The sequence below is a fragment of the Crocodylus siamensis genome, chromosome 1 (genome assembly GCF_052110815.1).
Source record: "Crocodylus siamensis isolate JL-2025a chromosome 1, ASM5211081v1, whole genome shotgun sequence".
Taxonomy (NCBI): domain Eukaryota; kingdom Metazoa; phylum Chordata; order Crocodylia; family Crocodylidae; genus Crocodylus; species Crocodylus siamensis.
The window spans coordinates 95522516-95543629 of NC_143395.1; the positions used below are offsets into that span (position 1 = coordinate 95522516).

Genomic DNA, 21114 nt, shown 5'->3' on the forward strand with positions numbered 1-21114 from the left:
CCAGGATCCATCTGGTAGTACGTCTAAGAGAATCTAATTTTAAAAATACCAATTACAATACTAGGTTTTGACACACTTTTTAATGCTGCTGTAGGGGATCACCTCTGCCTGATTTCTTAGTCATTGGATCAATGCAATGATTATTTTAAGGCTCTTGAGGCTAGGTCTTTTCTGACTTCTAGGGAATCCAATAGGATGAAGCTGAGGGCAAGCAAAACCCAGGGTGCATCTGGGTTCTGGAAACTGATTCTGAGACCTTGGAACTGGGAGGCTCCTCCCTAGTTTGCTCCTGAGCCCTGTGCCTGAGGGTAAGCAAAGCCTGGGGGCATCTGAACCCCAAGCCTCTGGGCTTGGGCCTGCACATAGGATGCTTGCCAAATGATTTGGAAACATCTGAAGCCCCAGGTGGAGGATGTTTGCCAGTAGTACGGCCACATAGTTCTTGAATGATTCATGAATTTGGAATTTATTTGGCTTAGAACACACAATTTTTCCTTAAAGAAAAATGTCTCTGATTTAATGCCCCCCCTCCAGTTTTCAGTTAAAACGAAGTAACCCCAAATCTACATTTTTCTGTGATTAAAATGAAACACCGCTATAAATACCTATGTATTAGTGGTGTTTCTTCTTATCTATATCTGTACATTAGTGGTATTACGTTCTAATCATGGAAAAATGTGGATGTGAGGTTATTTTCTTTTAACCGAAAATTGGGCATTTCTTTAAATCGGAGAAAACCAGGACCCCTGGCCATAAGGAAGTACTGATAGCAAACCCCGAAATCGGTTCACCCTCCCTGAGGGTGACCCGGGCTTTGCATATGCAGCACCAATTGGCTGCCTCGAGAAGGATTGTACGTTTTGAACACTTTTACTACCAGTAATGGTACACCCCACAAGGGCCGAAAAGATAGTATAAATACGGTAATCACCGCGCGACTGACACCGCTGTTAGAAACAAGCCCCCAGCGGGCAGCCCGGCACCTTGCTGTGACACTCAGTCTGCAGCGGAGCCTGGCAGTTTTCTACGTCATCATCCCGCACCTGCCCTGCCCAGTGCAGAGCCCCAGCTACTGTGTACGTCATTATCCTGCACCTGCCCGGTCTCGAGCAGAACCCCGGCCAACGGCTACATCATCATCCCGCGCTTGGCCGGGGAGTGCCTTGTGCGCTTGCGCGCGCCGGGCTATCACACGCGCGCGCCCCCCGCTCCGGGGGGCAGTTGACGGAGACAGTTGCCCTGGCGGCGCGGGGCCATGACCGACTACAGCGAGGAGCAGCGCAACGAGCTCGAGGCGCTCGAGTCCATCTACCCGGACTCCTTCACCGGTCAGCACCCCCTAGGGGCCCGGGCCTGGCCCTCGCCTCCGCCCCCGCGGCCCGGCTGGGCGGGGATGGACGGGAAAGGGGAGGGGAGCCTGCCCCACGCTTCCCCCGCGGGGCTGCGCGCGGAGCTGGCCTCGTACAGCCGGAGCGAAGGAGGGTTGACGGGACCTCAGGAGGCCGCCAACTGCCACCCCTGACGCTAAGTCAGAGCGGGAGTCCACAGGGTGAGGCGGGCTCAGTGCAGCTACACCTGTCAGGGAGGGAACCGCTCTAGTCACTTTTTAGAAATCAATTTATTTTTCAGAGAATTGTAGAAAATGAGGGTTGGAAGGGATCCCAGGAGGTCATCTAGCCCAAACCCCTGCTAGAAGCAGGACCAGCCCCTACTAGAGCATCCCAGTAAGGTTTTGTCTAGCGGGGTCTTGAAAACTTCTGAGGATGGAGAGTGCATCACCTCTCTGGGGAACCTGTGCCAGTCACTGTGTTACTACCCTCCTGCTGAGGACATATTTTTTCCTAATATCTGACCTAAATTTCCATTGCTGCAGCTTGAGACTATTGCTCCTTCTGTCACCCGCCACTGCCCAGAACAGTCTAGCTCAAGGGTGGGCAAAATATGGTGGGTGGGTGGATCTGGCTCCAGGCTGCCATCCACCCACTGCCCACCCGCAGGTGGCTGCTCATTGTGCCCGGTGGGTCGAAGGCAGCCGGGAGCTAGCGCCAGGGTCCCGTGTGCTGGGCAGGAGCTGCCTGGCTGAAGCTGCACGCCCTGTCCAGAGCGGTATGACTGACACAGGAGCATCAGCCACAGCTGGAGAAAAGCAGCCCTGCTGGCCTGGGCCCTGGCAAGTGCGCAGCTTCTGGTGGGGCTGTTCCTGTTGCAGCTACAGCTGGCTGGGTGCTGCTGGGCTCCCTCTACCTCCTGGTGACAGTGTGAGCCTGGCTGGCTGCAGCTATGTTGGGAACAGCCCCACCAGAAGCTATTGTGCAGGGAGCGGATCATGCTTGCCCTTCTCCCGAACACTTCTTTCCCACCCACCAAGCCCCATAGGGAGTTTTGTTGAGTTTTTGTATGCAGGCTGGGTCACCACCCCTGCAACAGCTCATCAAAACTCCCTATGTGGCCCTCAGGCCCAAATAATTGGTCATCCCTGTTTTAGCTCCATCGTTTTCTGGAACCACCCTTCAGGTGGTTGAAGGCTAGTAATAAATCCCTCCCACAGTCTTCTCTTCTTCAGACTGAATAAGCCCAGTTCCTTCAGTCTTTCCCCATAAGCCATGTCCCCCAGCTCCCTCACCATTTTTGTTGCCCTCTGCTGGACTCTCTTCAACTTGTCCACATCTATTCTGTAGTGTAGTGGGGGGCCCAAAATTGGACACAGTACTTCAGGTGTGACCTCACTAGTCCTGAACAGAGGGGAAAAATCACTTCCCTCAATAATGCAGCCCCCTGCCCTGTCCCTGGTGGCATGGCATGTGCTTGGCCCAGGGAAACGAGTCAGGAGTGCCCAGTGTCACCTGGTCTGGGCTTCCTTCTCTGTTTCTAGCCTGAGGTCCCTTCTACCTGTACAGGTAAAGACATGGTGGAATTGAATGCATTGTGCTTCCTGCTGCACTATACATGCATGGCAAGAGCTGCGATTGTGGGATTGTACATTAGATCCAGTCAGGCCTTATTGCCAGTACAGAGGCAGGCAGATCCATACACCAGCAAGGCACAAGCTCTGCAACTTGGAACCCTCACAGCTGAGGGGCTTCCAGCCATCGGGGAGCCCAGCACATCCCTGGAGCTGGGAGATCTAGCTACCACCATTTCCCAGCCTTGAGGGTGCGTAAAACCTTTGAGCTGCAGGGATTATGTCTGCCAGGGATTTCACTGTGGGGTTGTAGGTTGGGTGTGTGGTGTACCCCTGTGGTTGGGAGCTCTGTCTGCTCCTGGGGCTCCAGGCCATAGGGGAGACCCTGCTACACATGCAGATTAGCGTTTGATAGCAACCAACTGTACAGTTAGTACACACTTTTGGGCTGGCTGGAGCTTTTTATCATGATACCTACTTTGCACATGTAGCTGGTATTCACTCAGTTTGGATCAGTTGCAGCTCATTCGACTTTGGCCTTCAAGGCTTGTGTGTAAGTGACTGGGTTGCATCTGTGTTGGTGCAAGGCATAGATGCAGCCTTGCATCAAGCTGTAGATCTTTCAGCATTATGAGGGGATGCTTGTCAGGTCTTGGACCCTGAAGTGTTTCTGGGTAAAAAGAGACAACTGGCTCAGTGAGTATTTGAAGATTTTGTTTGGTACCAGACTGCGGAGCTTACAGATAGACACGCCCATTGCCCCACATGAGATCCTTGTGAAAATCAACATCTGTTTTTACTTTGTAGGATTGCTGCGCATCCTTCTTAAAATTAAAACAAATATTTTCATTTAAGACAAGCTGGCAGCCTGATTTTTTTTTTTTTAAGTAAAAAATATATCTGCTTCACAGAGAATAACTTAATCATTGGACCTGCAATGTGTTTTTGTTGTCTTTTGGTGGACAGAAATTTTACATTAGAATGGTGATGTGTGTAACACTAGAATTAGAAAAGCACTTCAGATATTTAACGTATGGGTAACAGTGGGGGAAAAGACTATGCATTATATTAAGGGCTTCTTCAGCCCCTTTTACAGTGAGAAATATAGTTCTAATGAATGAAGCAAAGTATGATAGAAGTAAAGTATCACCGATATTATTGTGAGGGAAAGGTGTTAGACTTAAGCTGTTTCATTTCCTTTTTTTTTTTTTTTTTTTTTTACAGTGTTATCAGAAAACCCAACGTGTTTCACTATAACTGTGACATCTGAAGCAGGAGAGAATGATGAAAGTAAGTATAATTTTTTTAAAATTACATGCTGTGTTTCAAAATACTCCCTCTTGTACCTGCCCACTGTTTTCTAAGGTATACTTTTGGGGCATATTTTGCAGTAATCTGTGAAAAATCATTATGTCCCTCTGACTTGGATATTGAGATTGAAAATGCAGTTGCTGACTTGCAAATACGGTTGTAGGCCAGATATAAGGCCTAAGTTTCAGGAATGTGAATATGATTGGTAGCATGGTATCAGAAATGAAAGGTGTTGTAGCAGCCTCAAAGCAAATAAACTTGTAAAGATAACAAAGAAAGAATGAAAAGATGGTGAGGGAGCTGGCAGAGTTTGCAATTTCTTTCTACATCTGTTAGTTGAGTGTTCTGACTCTTGGTATGTTCTCTTGGTTCAGTTAGAGCAATTTCTTGGTGATTGGTATTTTAAGAGCATAGTTTATAGTCAGTACTAGAAACACAGGATTTTTTTCACTGAGGCAGGGCTGTCTAATTTATTATTTATTGAGCCCAGGGCTAAAGACAGAAATTACACACAAAGTGATTGCAAAGTGATTCAAATCTGTAACACAACAAAAATTCAGTGCACATAAACTGCTTTCAAAATGATCAGAACCGATTTACGATAAACCTGGATGGGTGTAGTATCAGTCTTAACTGATTTCGATTAAATCAGTTTATTGAACTTCTGTCCCTGATCCCTTCCAGATTCAAGTTAACTCACAGTCCCTTACCATCCCAGGATGCTTTGTACCTCCCCTGCAAACTCCTCTGTGCAGGGTGGGCAGATAAGTCTTGGTGCAAGGGGTCTGCTTCAGCCTAGCAGGGAAACGTGCTGTAGCACCCCCCAGCTTCTGGCCTGGGCCACCGCAGGCATGTGGTTGCATTTCCAGAATCAAAAGTAAATGTTTGTTCACTTGCTTATCCATTCACTCTATGCAGCTTAGACTAACCTGCAAAGATTAAATTGATTCAGCCTCAAGTTTTTGACTGTTTGTACTTAGCCCAGGAGACCAGATCTGGACCATGGGGCTTCTTGGATGACCTATCTCCAGTGACTGGGCAGGGGCTGACTGACACAGCTGCAGAACCCATCGGATAAATGGACATAAGTAAAAACTTCTTTACAGTTTGAATGTCTAGAGTCTGGAACAGACTCCCCCAAGAGATGGTACAATCACCTACTCTGGAAATCTTTAAAAAATGTCTGGGCATTCACCTAGCTCAGGTCAGCTGATACCAGCAGTCTTTCCTTCCCAAACGCAGGGAGGCTGGACTGATGATCTTGTGACATCCCTTCCAGCCCTTTACATCTATGAATCTTTGAATCTGCTTGCTCCCCTGCCCTCTTATCCCCTTTTTCTGATTTGAGTTGTGAGCAGCAACAGAAGACTTTGAATTCAGCAGCCAGCAAGCGTGGAGGAAGAAAAGTGGCAGCATTATTCCCCGGGTTCCAGAACTCCACCAGTAAGCCTCACAGCCTGCATTTTAAACTCTCGTAGGCTTGGACAGCCCTACTCTGAGGCATAATTCTGCTTTCACTAAAGACAAAAAGAGCAGGAGTAGGCCTTTAATCAGTAAAACAACAATCTATGTAACATAATAACTTACTCCAACATATAAATCCACACAACTCCAAAAAGCTTCTGAGTTTAATCAACTGGGCACTGTTCAGACTGTCTTCATATTATAGCTTTGTAGTCACTTTGTACCTCATTATCATGCTAGCATAGACTAAGGTATTTGCATATTAAACACTCATATAAATAGGCTTTGTCACGGATTGCCACAAGTAATACTCTTGGTTTTCTGTTGTGGTCAACAATTAATTTCTAACCTTATATTTTATGTTAACCCACTTTTTAGCCTAGGCAAATCATTTTAGGGCCACATGCAAAAAAGAAAAAAAAAAAGAAAATGACTTGTATGCAAGTGCTTGTGCACTTACCTTCAGGACATTTTGGGACTAAAAACTCAGAGTGTATCCATAGATTTCATAGACATTAAGGCTGGAAGGGACCTCAGAAGATCATTGAGTCCAGCCCCCTGCCCAAAGGGCAGAAAGTCAGCTGGGGTCACAGGATCCCAGCAAGATAAGCATCCAATTTACTCTTGAAGGTGTTCGATGTAGGTGCTTGAACCACCTCCACTGGCAGACTGTTCCAGACCTTGGGGGCTCGGACAGTAAAGAAATTCTTCCTTATGTCCAGCCTGAAACGGTCTTGCAGGGGTTTGTGACCGTTCGACCTCGTCAACCCTTGGGGCGCTCTGGTGAACAAACGTTCCCCCAGATCCTGGTGGTCACCCCTGATAAACTTATAGATGGCCATCAGATCACCCCTGAGCCTGCGCTTTTCCAGGCTAAAGAGCCCCATGGCTCTCAGCCTGTCATCGTAAGGTCTGTTTTCCTGACCTCTGATCATGCGCGTGGCTCTCCTCTGGACTCTCTCAAGCTTCTCCACATCCTTTTTGAATTGTGGAGCTCAAAACTGGACACAGTACTCCAGCTGCGGCCTCACCAAGGCCGAGTACAAGGGGAAAATGATTTCCCGGGATTTGCTCGAGAAGCATCTATGGATGCAAGCCAGCATTTTGGTCGCTTTACTAGCTGCAGCATTGCATTGCAGGCTCATGTTCATCTTGTGGTCAATGATGACCCCCAAGTCTGTTTCTTCCGTAGTGCTAACCAACGTAGCACTCCTAAGCCTATAAGGATGCTGCAGGTTTTTCTTCCCAAGGTGGAGAACCTTGCATTTTTCGGTGTTAAACACCATCAGGTTCTCATCCGCCTATTTGCTGATCCTGTCCAGGTCAGCCTGGATCACCCGCCTATCTTCTGGCGTGGATGCTTTGCCCCAAAGTTTGGTGTCATTGGCAAACTTGGCCAGTCCTGAGTAAAGCGTTTGAGGTCTGGCATTTACTATAGTGATTCAATTAAAAAGGAGGTTTTTCCCCACTTAATATAGGGAGGAAAAGCTTTTTGTCTTACAATTGAACATGAGGCAGCACAGGATAGGCAGCTTCATAGTTTCATAGTAGGTAGGGGTCAGAAGGGACCTAAATAGATCATCTAGTCTGAGGGGCAGAAGCAGCACAGAGCGGGGAAGTGGAGGGAGGCAGGCACAAAACAGGTAAAGGAGTGGGTTGAGGCTGTGGGGGACAGACACAAGGTGGGTAATTGGGAGGGGGACAGGTGTCAGGGGACAAGCTCTATGCCTCCCCCCACATTTGCCCCCTTGCTGCCTCCTTCATTACCCCTCTACTGCATGCCCCATTACTGCTTATTGCCTGTCCCCCCACTGTGTGGGGGTGGGGGGAGATGAGTTTAAAATGATCCTCCAATAATTAGATTCTAGAGTTGGAAATGTATTAATAGAATCTAATCATTGGGGGATCATTTTAAACTCAGGTAAACACAGTAATTTACTGTGGGTCTCCTTGTAGGTTAGCTCAGGGTTTCCTTGTAGGTTAGCTCCAGACTGAGTGAGCTTCAGCTCCTTCCAGTGTCTCAACTTCTAGATCTGATTTGTTGGTTCTACATTTTATAGAGAGCATCTTCACCAGGCATCTACAAATTAAATGGTGTGTTGTCCAACTTTTAGATGCTATTGGATCTGTCCCCACATTATAATGCCCTCAGTTTTTAAAAAGGGGCTTTGCTTACACAATTTCAGTGTTTCATTGGAGTTTTGCACAGACTGCTTACTGCTTCTAAAGTTCCTTGAAGATAAAAATGATAAAAAAACTTGGAGTATTTTTAAAACAATATAAATAGCCAATACATGCAGAGTGTTATATGTGACCTCTGATGTTTACTTTGGCATAAGACTCCTACATTATAAAGTTCCATTATGGTATTAGTTTTGTTATTTTAAATTATATTGTGGGTTAATGATCTTAGTTAATGCACTAGATTTAAGTTTTAAAAATTAATACTGATGAAGTTTGAAGTAGTCCATGCTAAGATTGCCTTTTTCTTTTTCTATACTCTAGCTGTCCAGACAACCCTTAAATTTACGTACAGACAAAATTATCCAGATGAAACTCCACTTTACGAAATCGTCTCCCAAGATAACCTTGAAGATAATGATGTCACAGACATATTAAAACTACTAGAGCAACAGGTATGGAAATACAAGTATGTATAGACTCCTGTTGATGGCATTTCAGCATTCATTGGTTTGAGAGGCGAACCAAGGACACTAAGCGCTGACATCTACCACAACCAGAAAGTGTATATTTTATTTACTGTTGTAGGGGCTGACTGGCACTGAGTCTGCAAAACCAGATTCAAGTTGCTAAGCGATCTAGAATTATATATATAAAGTGAACTCTTCTTATGGCATTTTATTATCTATCTGTCTGTCTATCTTGTTTAACAGAGTCAACTTGATCAATATTTCATTGCTAGTTCCTTTGCTTATATAGTCTAGATTACTTAGCAGTTTGAATTTTGTGTGTGTATGTATTTATTTATATAGAAAAGTTTGCTCTCTCTATATCAAATAAAATACCATAACATGCCATAAGAAGAGATGGTTCAGTCACATAAAAAATATATATATGTATATAAAAGCTTTAGAAATGGCAGTGAAATGTTGATTTAGTTGATCATGTTAAATAAGAGGCCTATATACCTACCTGACTGTAGGTATATACTACAGACCACCAAACCAGGGGGAGGAGCTTGATCCAGAGTTCGCCCGAGAACTGGCAGAGGCCACACAATCACAGGACATGGTTGTCGTGGCTGGCTTGAGTTATCCAGATATCTCTTGGGGGCAACACTCAGCTAAGTTGGATTGGTCGCATTCCTTCTTGACCTGCATTGAAGAGCTTTTCCCGACTCAGGAGGTGCACAAGCCAACCAGAGATAATGCTATTCTAGACTTGGTCCTGGCCAAGGGGGATGCCCTGGTGACCAACATAAAAATAGAAGGTAGCTTGGACAGTGAAATCAGCATGTTCACTGGCCGTCTTAGGGCAGACAAATTAGATATCAGGACTGAAGTTTTGGATTTCAGAAATGCAAATTTCAACAAACTCGGGTCACTAGTAGGGAAAGGGCTGCAGGACCAGGAGCCGAAGATGAAAGGAGTGTATGAAGTTTGGTCGTTCCTTAAAGACAGGATCCTCAAAGCACAAAGGAAGTCCATTCCCACATAGAGGAAAGGTAACAAAAGAGCTGGGAAACACTCTTGGCTAAACAGGGGAATCATGGTCCTCTTAAAAAGGAAGAAAGGTGTACAAACAATGGAAGCTTGGGGCATGCCCCAAGGAGGACTATACAACAATGGCCCGCACTTGTAGGGAACAGATTCAAAGGGCTAAGGTGGCAACTGAACTAAAATTAGCAATGGGAGGCAAGGACAACAAGAAGGTCCTTCTTTAGGTATGTAAGGAACAGAAGGAAAACAAATGGGAGTGTGGGATCACTGCTCAACAACTCAAGACAGCTGGTTACCAGCACTCGGGAGAAAAATGAACTCCTGAATAACTATTTTTCTTTGGTCTTTCAACGGGCCAAGGGAAAAACCATGCCAGAGTGGGTACAGAATGAGCAGGGTAGGAATGACTGCCATCCTACTATTACTGTACAAGTGGTGTGTGATCATTTGAATAAATTAAACATATATAAGTCAACAGGACTTGACTTCATCCAAGGGTGCTGAAGGAGCTGGCCGAAGTCATCACAGGACCACTGGCAAAACTTTTCCAAAATTCATGGTGCTCCAGAGGGGTCCCTGAAGACTGGGAGAGGGCCAGTGTTGTGCCCATCTTCAAGAAAGGATGGAAGGAGGACCTATAGGCCAGTCAACCTAACTTCTGTTCCAGGGAAGATCCTGGAAAAAATCATCAAGGAGTCTATATACAATAGGCTTGCAGAAGGTAGGATTTTGAATGACAACCAGCATGGCTTCAGTGCAGGCAGGTCTTGTCTTACCAACCTCATCTTTTATGATCAGGTAACTCACCACCTGGATAAGGGAGAGGAGGTTGACATTGTATGCCTTGACTTCCCAAAGGCCTTTGATCTAGTTACTGGTATCCCATGATGTTCTCATGAGAAAATTGGAGGACTGTGGGCTTAACTGTGAGACAGCTAGGTGCATAGGGAGCTGGTTGCAGGGTAGGACCCAGAGAGTTCTAATGAACAGATCTGTGTCGTCTTGGTGAGAAGAGGCCAGTGGTGTCCCTCAGGGGTCAGTACTTGGTCCAGTGCTTTTCAACACCTGTATCAATGATTTTGACATGAGTAGGGGGTGTGAAGAGCTCATTGGCCAAGTTCATGGATGACACGAAATTATGGGGAAGTGGGGTCATGCTTGAGGATAGGCTGCAGATACAGGCGAACCTAAACTAGCAAGTTAAGCGCATTGGAATCAAATGAAATTCAACATTGAGAAATGTAAAGTGCTTCATCTGTACAAACATCCAGGCTTAGTAATGCCAAACTCACCAGCACCATGAATGAAAGGGACCTGGGGGTGAAAACAGACCACAGTATGAATATGAGCTGGCAGATGCTGTAGCCAACAGGGCAAATAATACCCTCACATGCATCAATCGATGCATCTCAAGCAAACTAGGGAAGTGATTCTTCCACTGTACTCAGCATTGGTGACACCGCTACTGGAGTACTGGGCGCTGCACTTCAACAAGGATATGGTAAAGCTCAGTAGAGTCCAGTGAAGGGCCCGTATGGTCAGAGACTTGCATAGGAAGCCATATGAGGAAAGGCTGAGGGATCTGGGACTCTTCAGCCTGAAAAAGCGAAGGCTGAAAGGGGACTTCATGGCAGCTTACCGCTATGTCAGGGCATACATCAAGGGCTCAGTGAACAACTGTTCACCAGGGCACCCTTGTGGAAAACTAGAAGTAAGGGCCACAGACACCTGGAAGACAGTTTCAGACTCAACATCAGGAAAAACTTCTTCACAGCCATGGTGTCTAGACTGTGGAATAGGCTCTCTTCAGAGGCGGTGCAATCATCTACCATGGAATCTTCAAGAGGAGCCTGGACGGTCACCTTGCTGGGGTCACCTGATACCCTGTTCTCTTTCCTGCCTGGTGTAGGGGGGCTGGACCCAATGATCCCCCGAGGTTCCTTCCAGCCTTGCAGTCTATGAATAAGGTAGAATTAAAGTAGGATAAATTCGATGCCTATTGCAAGGTCCACAGTTCATAAATATTTGAAACAGGCCAGATACAGGCATTATGTTTCTGCCAGGAGAAGTGCTGGTCTACTGGTAGAGAACCAGTGAACAAGTGTTTGTGTACTTCCTTCCAGAGGAAGTATGCCCCATCTAGGAGAAAGGTCTTTGAGGCTGATACCTGGAAGATCTCCCCTTTGCTAGAGTTTTTCTTGCTAGAATGAATGCCTGTATGCTCAATAGAAGGAATCAAGCAGCAGCTTCCCCCTTGCCTTCCCCAGCCCAGGTAGGACTCCAGTCTGGGGAGCTCATAGGAAGCATTGCATTGCTGCTTCCTCTCCTGCTGAAGACCATGAGGAGAGGAACAATGGCTGCTCCCTGGGATTCCCCAGACTAGTTCCTCCTTTCCCCTCTCAGTGCAGACAACTTTTCCCCACTGCTCCACTCCCCACAGTGGACTGGGAGGAATGGAGCAGCTGCTGCTCCCCACAAAGGATTGCCCCAGAAGTTCCCAGAAATTTCCAGCTAGAGAAATGAATGGCTGTTCATACTGACAAAAATGTTGACTGTATGTAAAAATGCTGACTGTGTGTGCATTAATTCCTCCCATATTTCCCAACCCTTGCTTAGCAGAATTTACTTTAGTTGAATTCAATAGATTAGCATAAATAAGGTTTCTGATTTTTCAGACTTCCTACTAAAGGAAATTAGTTGTATTTTTAGTTAAATAGAATATATAGAAGTCCTGCTGCACTTAAGAAACTAAAATTAAGACAGGGGCCTTACTGCCAGGTTTGTTAGAAAAACCATCCTAGCATGTGTTTCTCATCCTTGGTTCTAATAACAGTTCATAGAGAGACCTTTCTCTCCTGCATTGGCTCGTGGAAGAGAAACTAGCTTCTACCAGGGATTTGTGACTAATTAACTCGTGCTTTAGAACTCCTTCTTTTTTTGTAAATGCTTTTTCAGTTAGCAACACCTTGCCAATCCCCTTTCTGTTAAGACCCTGCTGCTTTACTATTGAAAAGGTTAATGCATCTCCCTAGCCTATGTATATATCGTTTCACAGTGAATATACTATTCAAGAAAAGGAGCCCTTGGCATCCACTATCTCCAGGCACCATGGTTTTAGCACCTACGGTGATGATCCTATTTGTTTCACCTTTGTCTTTCTTTGATCCAAGAAAATATCAGTAATCTACAAAATGTCAATACTTATCTCAGAATCACTTTAACTGGCCTAAAACCTCTGAAATATATTTTTTTGCAAACATTTTTGTTTTAAACTGGCACAAGGCAGCTTAGTAATATGACTTCCATGGCTGCAGGTCTAAGCATAGTGTTTTCCAAGTGGGTGTGTCCTTATTCATAAATTGCTGAACTAGTAAACCTCTGAAATGTCTTTCTTTTATGTTACAGGTAGAAGAAAACTTGGGGATGGTAATGATCTTCACTCTAGTGTCTGCTGTACAAGAAAAATTAAATGAAATAGTAGATCACATAAAAACACGAATAGAAGAGGAAAAGAAACAGAAAGAAAGAGAAGCAGAAGAAGCAGAAAAAGTGAGTATGGTTTCCTGTAATTCAGGGGCATCAAACACACAGACCATGAAACTGTTATCTGGATCCTGAAGGAGCCTGGAATTTGGAGTTGGGATTCCAAGGTAGAGAGCCCCATCGGGGGTGTGTTTTGGGGGATAGTGGGGTGAGCAATGTTTGCCCATGGAGCTGCACGGCTTAATTCTGCCAAAGTGGCTCAGGGACCGTGGTGGTAAACACTAGAGCTGTGCAAATCTTTGGCCCCGATTCAATTTGGTGGAGATTTGGCCCGATTTGGTGCCTGAATCTCCCAATCGAATTGGAGGACCCTTTAATCTCTCTAAATTGGTTCGGAGAGATTTGGAAAGATTCAGCGATTCAGACATAGACAGAGCCCTAAATGTTTTTTCTACATACCTCTAAGTAGCAGGTGGCTCATGAATGTTGCGATGCTGGGGCACATGGAGCATCCCACAGCCACAGGAGTGCAGGAGGCTCCCCAGTGCACTCAGCAGCAGACCCAGAATTGGAACGAGAAGCACTTCTGGGCCAATTCTGGGTCTGCTGGGGAGTGTGTGGGGGACCCCTTGTGTCCCCCTGGCTTGGCAACTTGTGCCTCCTGGGTCTGGGGGGTGGCACCTGGGGTCTTCCTGTGGCCTATCGCCAAGCTGGGGGAGTGCAGGGGGCTCCCCAGCGGACCTGAAAGTGGACCGGAAGTAGTTTCTGGTCCACTTCCTGGTTCACCTCTGAGCACGTGGAAGGCCCCCCCCCATACTCATTTGGGACGCTTCATCTGCCCCAGCATCGCAGTGTTCACAAGCCATGCTGGTACCTCAGGGTATGTAGAAAAAACTTTTAAAACTGTGTCTATGGCCGAATCACTGATTCTCCAAATCAGCATCAAATCTTCAGGTTCGGATTCGACTGAATCGAATCGGGGACAGTGATCCAAATCAATTAATTGAATCAGTGTCTCTGATTCAGGCTGAATCTGAATTGAATAGGGCCTGCTTTGCACATCCCTAATAAACACTTAACACCATTCTCCCAGCTGCTGGAAGTGGGTCTAGATCCAGCTTGCAAGGAGTCCTGCAGTCCAGACCAGCCTGGGAGAAGAGGAGGAACAAGTGACTTTTGTCACCCTTGCTATAACTGATATGGGCACTTAGGGTTGATTTTAATAATGCTAATATCCCAGATGTTTGATCCAAAGGCAAAATTCCTGAATTAGCTACAAACTGAATTAAACTTTTACTCACTAGAGCATTTACTAACTTAATACTGCACTTTAAAAATTAAACTGTTCTGAGTTTTACTGGAAGTATGATGGTTTCTGGCAATGCTTAAAAGTACTGGGGCAGATTCTCTGCTTTCTCTACTTAGTTTAGTGCCTGAGTTTAGCACTTAGTTTAGCACTGATGGAGTTAGTTTAATCTAGTTAAAGATTATCAGTTTAGGATAACCACTTTCTATGCCACTGTCTTTGTTGCCCCTATCTTAAGCAGCTGGAAAGGGCATACTAGAGCATTCTGTGTTGTATTAGTAGATGTCTGACAGTGCCTGGGAGGAGTGTGCCAGCTATTGTAAATTGAAGCATAGTTGCTAGTCTCCTCTCCTAATGCGGAGTCTACCAAGAAGAGGGCAGTTGCCTGTGCTCCTATTTTTGGGTAGATCAACTTGAAGAGGAAGCTTTCCACACCTTAATATCCAGAATGAGGAAGGCACTATTTTTTAGCTTATTTCTCTTTGCCTCTAGTGTTGCTGTTTTCATTCTCAGGGTATGTTATGGTAGATACCATCACTAGGTCCTTGCTTCTTTCTACTGAGAGCTGTAAGGCTTAGGACTCAATATCCCACCACTTGTAGTCTTTTCCCACTTATATTCTTGAGTTTCCCTTTTCCTGAACACAGCAAAGTGTGTTGTAGTTCTGAAATCCCACACATTGTGTAAGCTTTGGTTCTGGGGCTTCTCCATGCACGATGCACTCCAGGAATGCCAGGAAAGCCCCAAACTGAAGGTAGGTAGCTGGAGCCATGGTTGTAGGCAGTGTACAGTAGGGTCATGCTCATAGTAAGACTGGTGGCATACTGAATAATTACTTTCTCTCCCTCCATAGTAATGGAGGAGAGACATATGAAGATAATTTCTCTTAATCTGTGGTGTAGATACTTCCTAGAATAAGTGTTTTCACAGCAAATGTTTGTACACAAAGCATATTTCTTTATATTCACCCTAGCATTCATCTACATGTTTTGTGACACGACTTAAATCACTGGTAAGATGTTTTGCCTACCAGTGCATTACCTTTAGTTTCTTACCTTTATTATATTACAGGTCCAAAGACGATTAGGATTTGTGGCAATCGCATCCATTTTATAGCTCTCGGGTGAGGGGGAAAAAAAGTAACCAAATATGTCATCTTTGCTAAAAGATACCTGATTTTTAAGCTGAAGCTTGGTAGTTATGGCACCCAGCAACTCCAACCATGAAATGAATATTATTTTTTTCATTATTATATTGCTGAGCTGTATTAACAAACTTTTTTCCCCCCTCTTTCTTAGGAACGTTTCCATGGCACTCCTGTTACAATTGAGAATTTCCTAAGCTGGAAAGCAAAATTTGATACAGAGCTCTTAGAATTAAAAAGGAAAAAAATGAAAGAAGAGGAGCAAGCAGGAAAAAATAAATTAAGTGGTATGACTTTAAGACTTTCTCCTTGGGCTTGCCATCTTACCAGACCTGTATGGCAAAGAACAAAACCATGTGGCCAAGAAATTGTTTTTATACTAAAGGATTATAGTAGTAAAGTAAGGTCTGATTGTAAATGGGTTATGTTAATTTTGCAAATAGTGTTAGCTCGCTATTCTTATGTCTTAGAATGGAGAATTGAACATTATAGAAAGTAACGTAACACTGTGGGTTACAGCGGCACCAGCCCTGGGTGCTAACTTGGAATGCAAAAATGGAGCTTCTGCTGCCATGCAAAACACTGAATCATGTTATGCCTCTGGTTACTGGTGGCCTCTGAACTCAACCAGCAAAAGCTTTGACACGTGAGAAAGCTAGGCACCTAAGCACTGCAAAAGAATTAGTTCTATACATCAACATGGGGACTGCAAAGCCATGTTTTCACATAACACACACACTGGGGAATCAGGTTATGTGATGAATGTTTCGTTAACAACTGCATCTCTTTTGTATAATGAAGGATAAGCTTTTCAAGCAGATGCTGTCCAAAGGTAAACAAAGGCCTCTGGTTTTGTCTCTGCAACATAAAGGTTGCCATGTAACTATTAGATTTTGATCTTGTATGTTTGAACATTTTTTGCAAAATTAAGCTATTAAGTTCACACAAACCACTTGCAGTGATGATACTAATATAGATATAGAAGAATGTAGTTTTCTGATTAGTAGGCATGCTAAATGAGTAGTCTGTAGCCATTCAGTTCTTGGAAGGCAGGTAGTGTACGTGTAAAAAAAAAACAAATAAACAAACAAAAAAACCCATGCTTGTTTTCTATAAAAGGTACCATTTGTCTCAAAATGGGTTTGTTGTAAAGGTGTAGTGAAGGCATGTTGACTACCCTAGATATGTGCCCGAGTGTTTTAATGGCATGACCCACTCGGAAAGCAATGATCCTTATGTACATTAGTCAGATCAGCTGCCTCCACTATGCTGTCTTTTCCCTTCCTGTTTATCTGTAGAGCATTCTCTGTAGTGAGAGTTGCATGTTTGTGAAGGGGTAAGGCCAGTGAAACAATGTGTCTTCCCCCATCAACCATCTTAGATTCCACTTGGGCTACATTTAACTCTTTCACAAAGCCATTTTACAGGTCTCCATGTCACCTTCCAGGGAAGAAAGCCCATAGACATGGACAGCACCTGCCTGAAAAGCTTAATCCTTCATTATGCAAAAGAGATGCAGTTGTAACCAAGCATCACATAAGTTGGTTTCCCAATTGGCACGTGTATTACGTGGAAACATGAGTTTGCAGTCCCCATGTTGATGTATAGAACTAATTCTTTTGCAGTGCTTATGTGCTCAGCTGTTTCATATATCAAAGCGTTTGCTGGTTGAGATCAGGGACCAGGGAGGTTTTTAGGTTTCCCCCCCACCTCCCTCCCCTCATAAATCATATTGGCTTCTTGTGGAGGTGATCAGTTTCCCCTGCCCCCAACTAAAACTGGGGATTTTTGACTGGGACACTTCTCTGTTGTTGGAATGGCAGAGCACTGGCAGTGCCCTCATTTTTCTTGTTTTCAGTTATAACACGTTATAGAATACTTTTAGTGTTTTAGGTTTTCTGCCCTGTAGTTGTGTGCAAGGCTTGCATGTGGCTTTTTTGGAAGGGGCTGGGAAATGGGGATGGGAATCTTTCCATAAATAGTTGCCTAAGAATGCAGAAACTGGAAACAGTGTCCCAAGAGGTCTTTTCTAGTCTGTATTCCTAAAACACTAGAGGCCCAAAAATTATAGCTTCAGTCATTAGAATTCTGAATACACATGCTAATTTCTCCTTTGCAAAGTTTTAGTGAATGTATTCCAAGCTGTTCCTCTTCATTTTTTCCTATATTTATGCCTTTCAGGAAAACAGCTGTTTGAAATGGATCATAATCTTGACACCTCTGATATTCAGTTTTTGGAAGAAGGTAAATCTTGTTGTTTCTGTTTCCATTCTTAGAGATTCAGTTATAAAAAAATTAAAATGCAAATGTTGATAATATAATATTCATACTACTAATGTTGGCAGGTGAGCTGTTTGACAAGAGAGTAATGGTATTCCTTGGGGATTAGTCTTAGGACCTATCAGCTGCATTCAGATGAGAGCTCACATTTGTTTCTCCAGGGACAAGCAGCAACAACCCACCTTGTGCCTGGGGAATGCCTGTGCCATGCATACTCTGGTGCACAGCAAGTTACCCTGGGTGGGGTAGTGGAGTTTGGGGCCAGCAACTGTGTGACAGTTGCTGGCCCCAGCAGCCTTATCTAGGGTCTAGGAGCCTCAGGGAGCTGCAGCCATGACACTCCTGCAGCAGGAAGCCTGGCTACTGGGCAGAATGTGCCTCTGGCCAGCCAGGTTCCAGTTTTGGGCTGCATGCACTGCTACCACATGCACCACCCTGTTTTGTTTTGTTTTGGCATGGCAAGGTAGTTGCACAAAGAATGCCTGCATGTGCGGTATGTGGTGCCATAGACAGGTCTGCAGCGCCATATACCACACGTCTGTGTTCATCTGGACACAACCATCCTGTTTAACATTTTTATCAGCTGCCTTGGTAATGGAACTAGGACATGTCCTCATGAAATATGTGGACAATATTAAGGGCCTTGTATCATGTGACCCTTTAGCACATGTTAAGTCTTTGCAGTATTAAAATTAGAATATGTTCTAATTGCATGGTAATGTTTACAATTGCAGTTGCATGATAATGTTTGTAATGATCTCTAACATGCACAGCTTGCTGATTGTCAGTTCCAGCCCCTGCACTGCACCAGTCTTGAACTGGCTCCACTGTAGTGCCAGTCCCAGTTCAGACCTACAGTCAGCTGATTGTTGGTCCCAGCCACAGGACCCTTTGGAGCTGCTGGCATCTGGCTGATGTCATGGCTGGGTGAGGACCCCAAATTGCTTGTAATATGTCTGTGGAGCAGTTCGACAATAGCTGGAACATGCTTACTTAATATGATACATAGTAATGTAAGTGTGCTACAATATGAGTATGCTTAGCATGTGTTTCACTGCTTGAATGTGCGATTACTCACATTTTAGGTTCATTTAACACATGATAAGGATAAGACTGGAGACAATTTAGGAAAAGAGGTACCTATGTGTATTAGTTGATTTGTAGGTGGAGCCGCTGTGAAAGTGCTAGGCTGATTCAGGTAAGGTATACGGAGTAGATCATGTTGGTACTAGTGCCATACAAGGAATTAGTGATACCCCATCTAAAATACAGTGTGCTGTTCTGGTTAGTAGTGTTCAAAAAAGATTAACTTGAACTGGAACCAGTTCAAAGAAAAGCTGGTAAGAATGCTAAGGGAATAGAGATCTTTTTATGTCAGATTGGACTGAACTCTGTGTGTGGGGTGGGTGGGGGGATGGCTTCTCTTCCTTTGTTGTGTAAAGCGTGATATTTTTCCTAGAATTTTCTAAACGCGTAATAGCCAATTACTTCCTCTGTCATTGCAGTGGCTGCGCCCTTGTCTCTGCTTTTACCATTGACATATTATGGGGTGTTCTTAATGCTTTTGGGATTGTGCCTTATATGGTTTTGTGTGAGGGTCTGAAGTGGTGATTGGGGTATTCCTTGGATAAATGAGTGCCTGAGAATGCACAGGTTTGGACCTTGGACCAGGAGCCCCTTCCAAGTATGCAGTGTATGGATCCAGTCCAAGACCCACAAGCAGCTCCGCAGGCCACATCTTTGACACCTGTGCTTTAACCTATAGCATTCACTTTTAACCAGACGGTGGCACTTACTCAGGGTGCAAATAGTCCTCCTGCTGCCAGTGACAAAAATACCGAGTAGATTTAAATAGAACAAGTTTTGGTCCTCCATGAAGATCATTGCTCTCATGTCTGGTCATTATGCAGGTGGTTGTAACAGCAGTATATGTGAATAAACAAGAAATTTAGGCTTAATTTCTCTTTATCATATAATGGCCTACAGTGACTTTGGGAAATACATTGTATGGGGAAACCCAAACCAGTTCTGCATTATTTTTAAATGGGAATAGTGCATTATAAGAGGCTCTTCTGGAGTATGCACAGGTGAGCTTGGGATTTAAGTGACCAGAAGGTGTCACTATTGTTCCATGAGGAAATGAGCAGTGACATACTACATGTTTTATCTATTATTTGCTTTCATTCTTGCATTCACTTAAAACACACAAGTACACTTCTGCCATCTTTAAGACTTTCAGGAATCAGAGTATGACATCTGAAAACGCTTTTCAGAGACACATCTACCTATATCTAATTGTTGCTGTCTTCTTAAATGCAGCTTTTCTGTCAAAATAAAACTCAAGCAATAGTTCTATCTACTCTGCTATATTTGTTTGACAAAATTATTTACGTAAATGTAAAACTTTTAAAATGTGTGTTTCAGAGTTCTTCCACAAAGCTGGCTTCCTTAATACATGATTTTGTTTTCCATATGCCTAATCAATAATAAGGATGGATGGATTAAAGAAAGTTGTTGATTAAAATAGCGTTATTGCATAGTTCTAAATCTGCAGGATGCAGAACTAGGCTGTGCATTTTCTTTCTGCGTCCCAAGAAAGACAAAGTCACAGAGTGAAGATGTGTTAAATGAGTTTGGCAAAAGTTAGGATGATGCTAAATGTACTATGAACAGGTAGTCATGAAACTTTACAGTGCATGTTGTCTGATCAGCATTCTACTGAACTGTTAGGCATACTCACATAATGCCTCTTCAGTGGTTGTAGTCCTGAAGGCAGCATATGGCTTATTTAGTTGCTCTGTGTTTTTATAAGACTAGAATCATACTGAGCATGCAGCTCCACAGCAAAGGTAGTCAGAGTCAAGGGGACTGTGATATTTACTGTAGTGCAAGGAGTGACTGCAAGGTTTCAGGATATGCCCACCACCTTCATCAGCCTCTAAAACTATGTATTTTCCTTTACTCTCTAAAGTTGAATGAAGTAAAAAATGTAATTTTGTTCATACATCCATCAAATTAATAAAAAATAACTATTTTTTTTCCTTCTTGCAGCTGGAAACAGCGTGGAAGTAGATGAATCCTTGTTTCAGGAAATGGATGACTTGGAGCTGGAGGATGAAGATGATGACCCTGATTACAACCCTGTTGATTTAGAAAGTGACTAGATTGAATTTACTGAACTGGCTGTATCATCGGTGTGTGTGGACACACTTAATGAGGGAGGAGCAGTCAGGAAAGCCACAGTATCTGTGGCTATACCAAGCATGCATTGGTTTTCTTTTTTTTGGAGGGGGAAGAAAACCAAAATACTTCAGGAGAATGCTCTCCTGATTCCTTTCATTAATAAATCGACTTTAACATTTCAGGTGTGAAATTTTGGGCATATTTTTTTCTGTATGAAGTCTAGAAACCTCTATTTTCTCTTCTCTTTCCCTTCCCACCTTATTAATTGTCCTGTACAGAGGTAAAATGATATACAAGGTGAAAAGATGCAGTCAGAGGCACCACCTGTACTGCAGTACAAAGACATACTGAGGTGAAGTAT

General features: G+C 44.1%; 1 protein-coding gene across 1 annotated transcript; it reads left to right on the plus strand.

Annotated features, from left to right (window-relative positions):
- Positions 1 to 1133: 1133 nt before the first annotated feature.
- On the plus strand, positions 1134 to 20934 carry RWDD1 (RWD domain containing 1). Its single transcript, XM_090038367.1, has 7 exons — positions 1134 to 1328; positions 4127 to 4192; positions 8183 to 8313; positions 12763 to 12906; positions 15445 to 15577; positions 17472 to 17534; positions 20622 to 20934. The coding sequence occupies exons 1-7, from the start codon at positions 1256 to 1258 to the stop codon at positions 20732 to 20734; spliced, it is 723 nt and encodes a 240-aa protein (XP_089894493.1). The 5' UTR covers positions 1134 to 1255; the 3' UTR covers positions 20735 to 20934.
- The last annotated feature ends 180 nt before the right edge of the window (positions 20935 to 21114 follow it).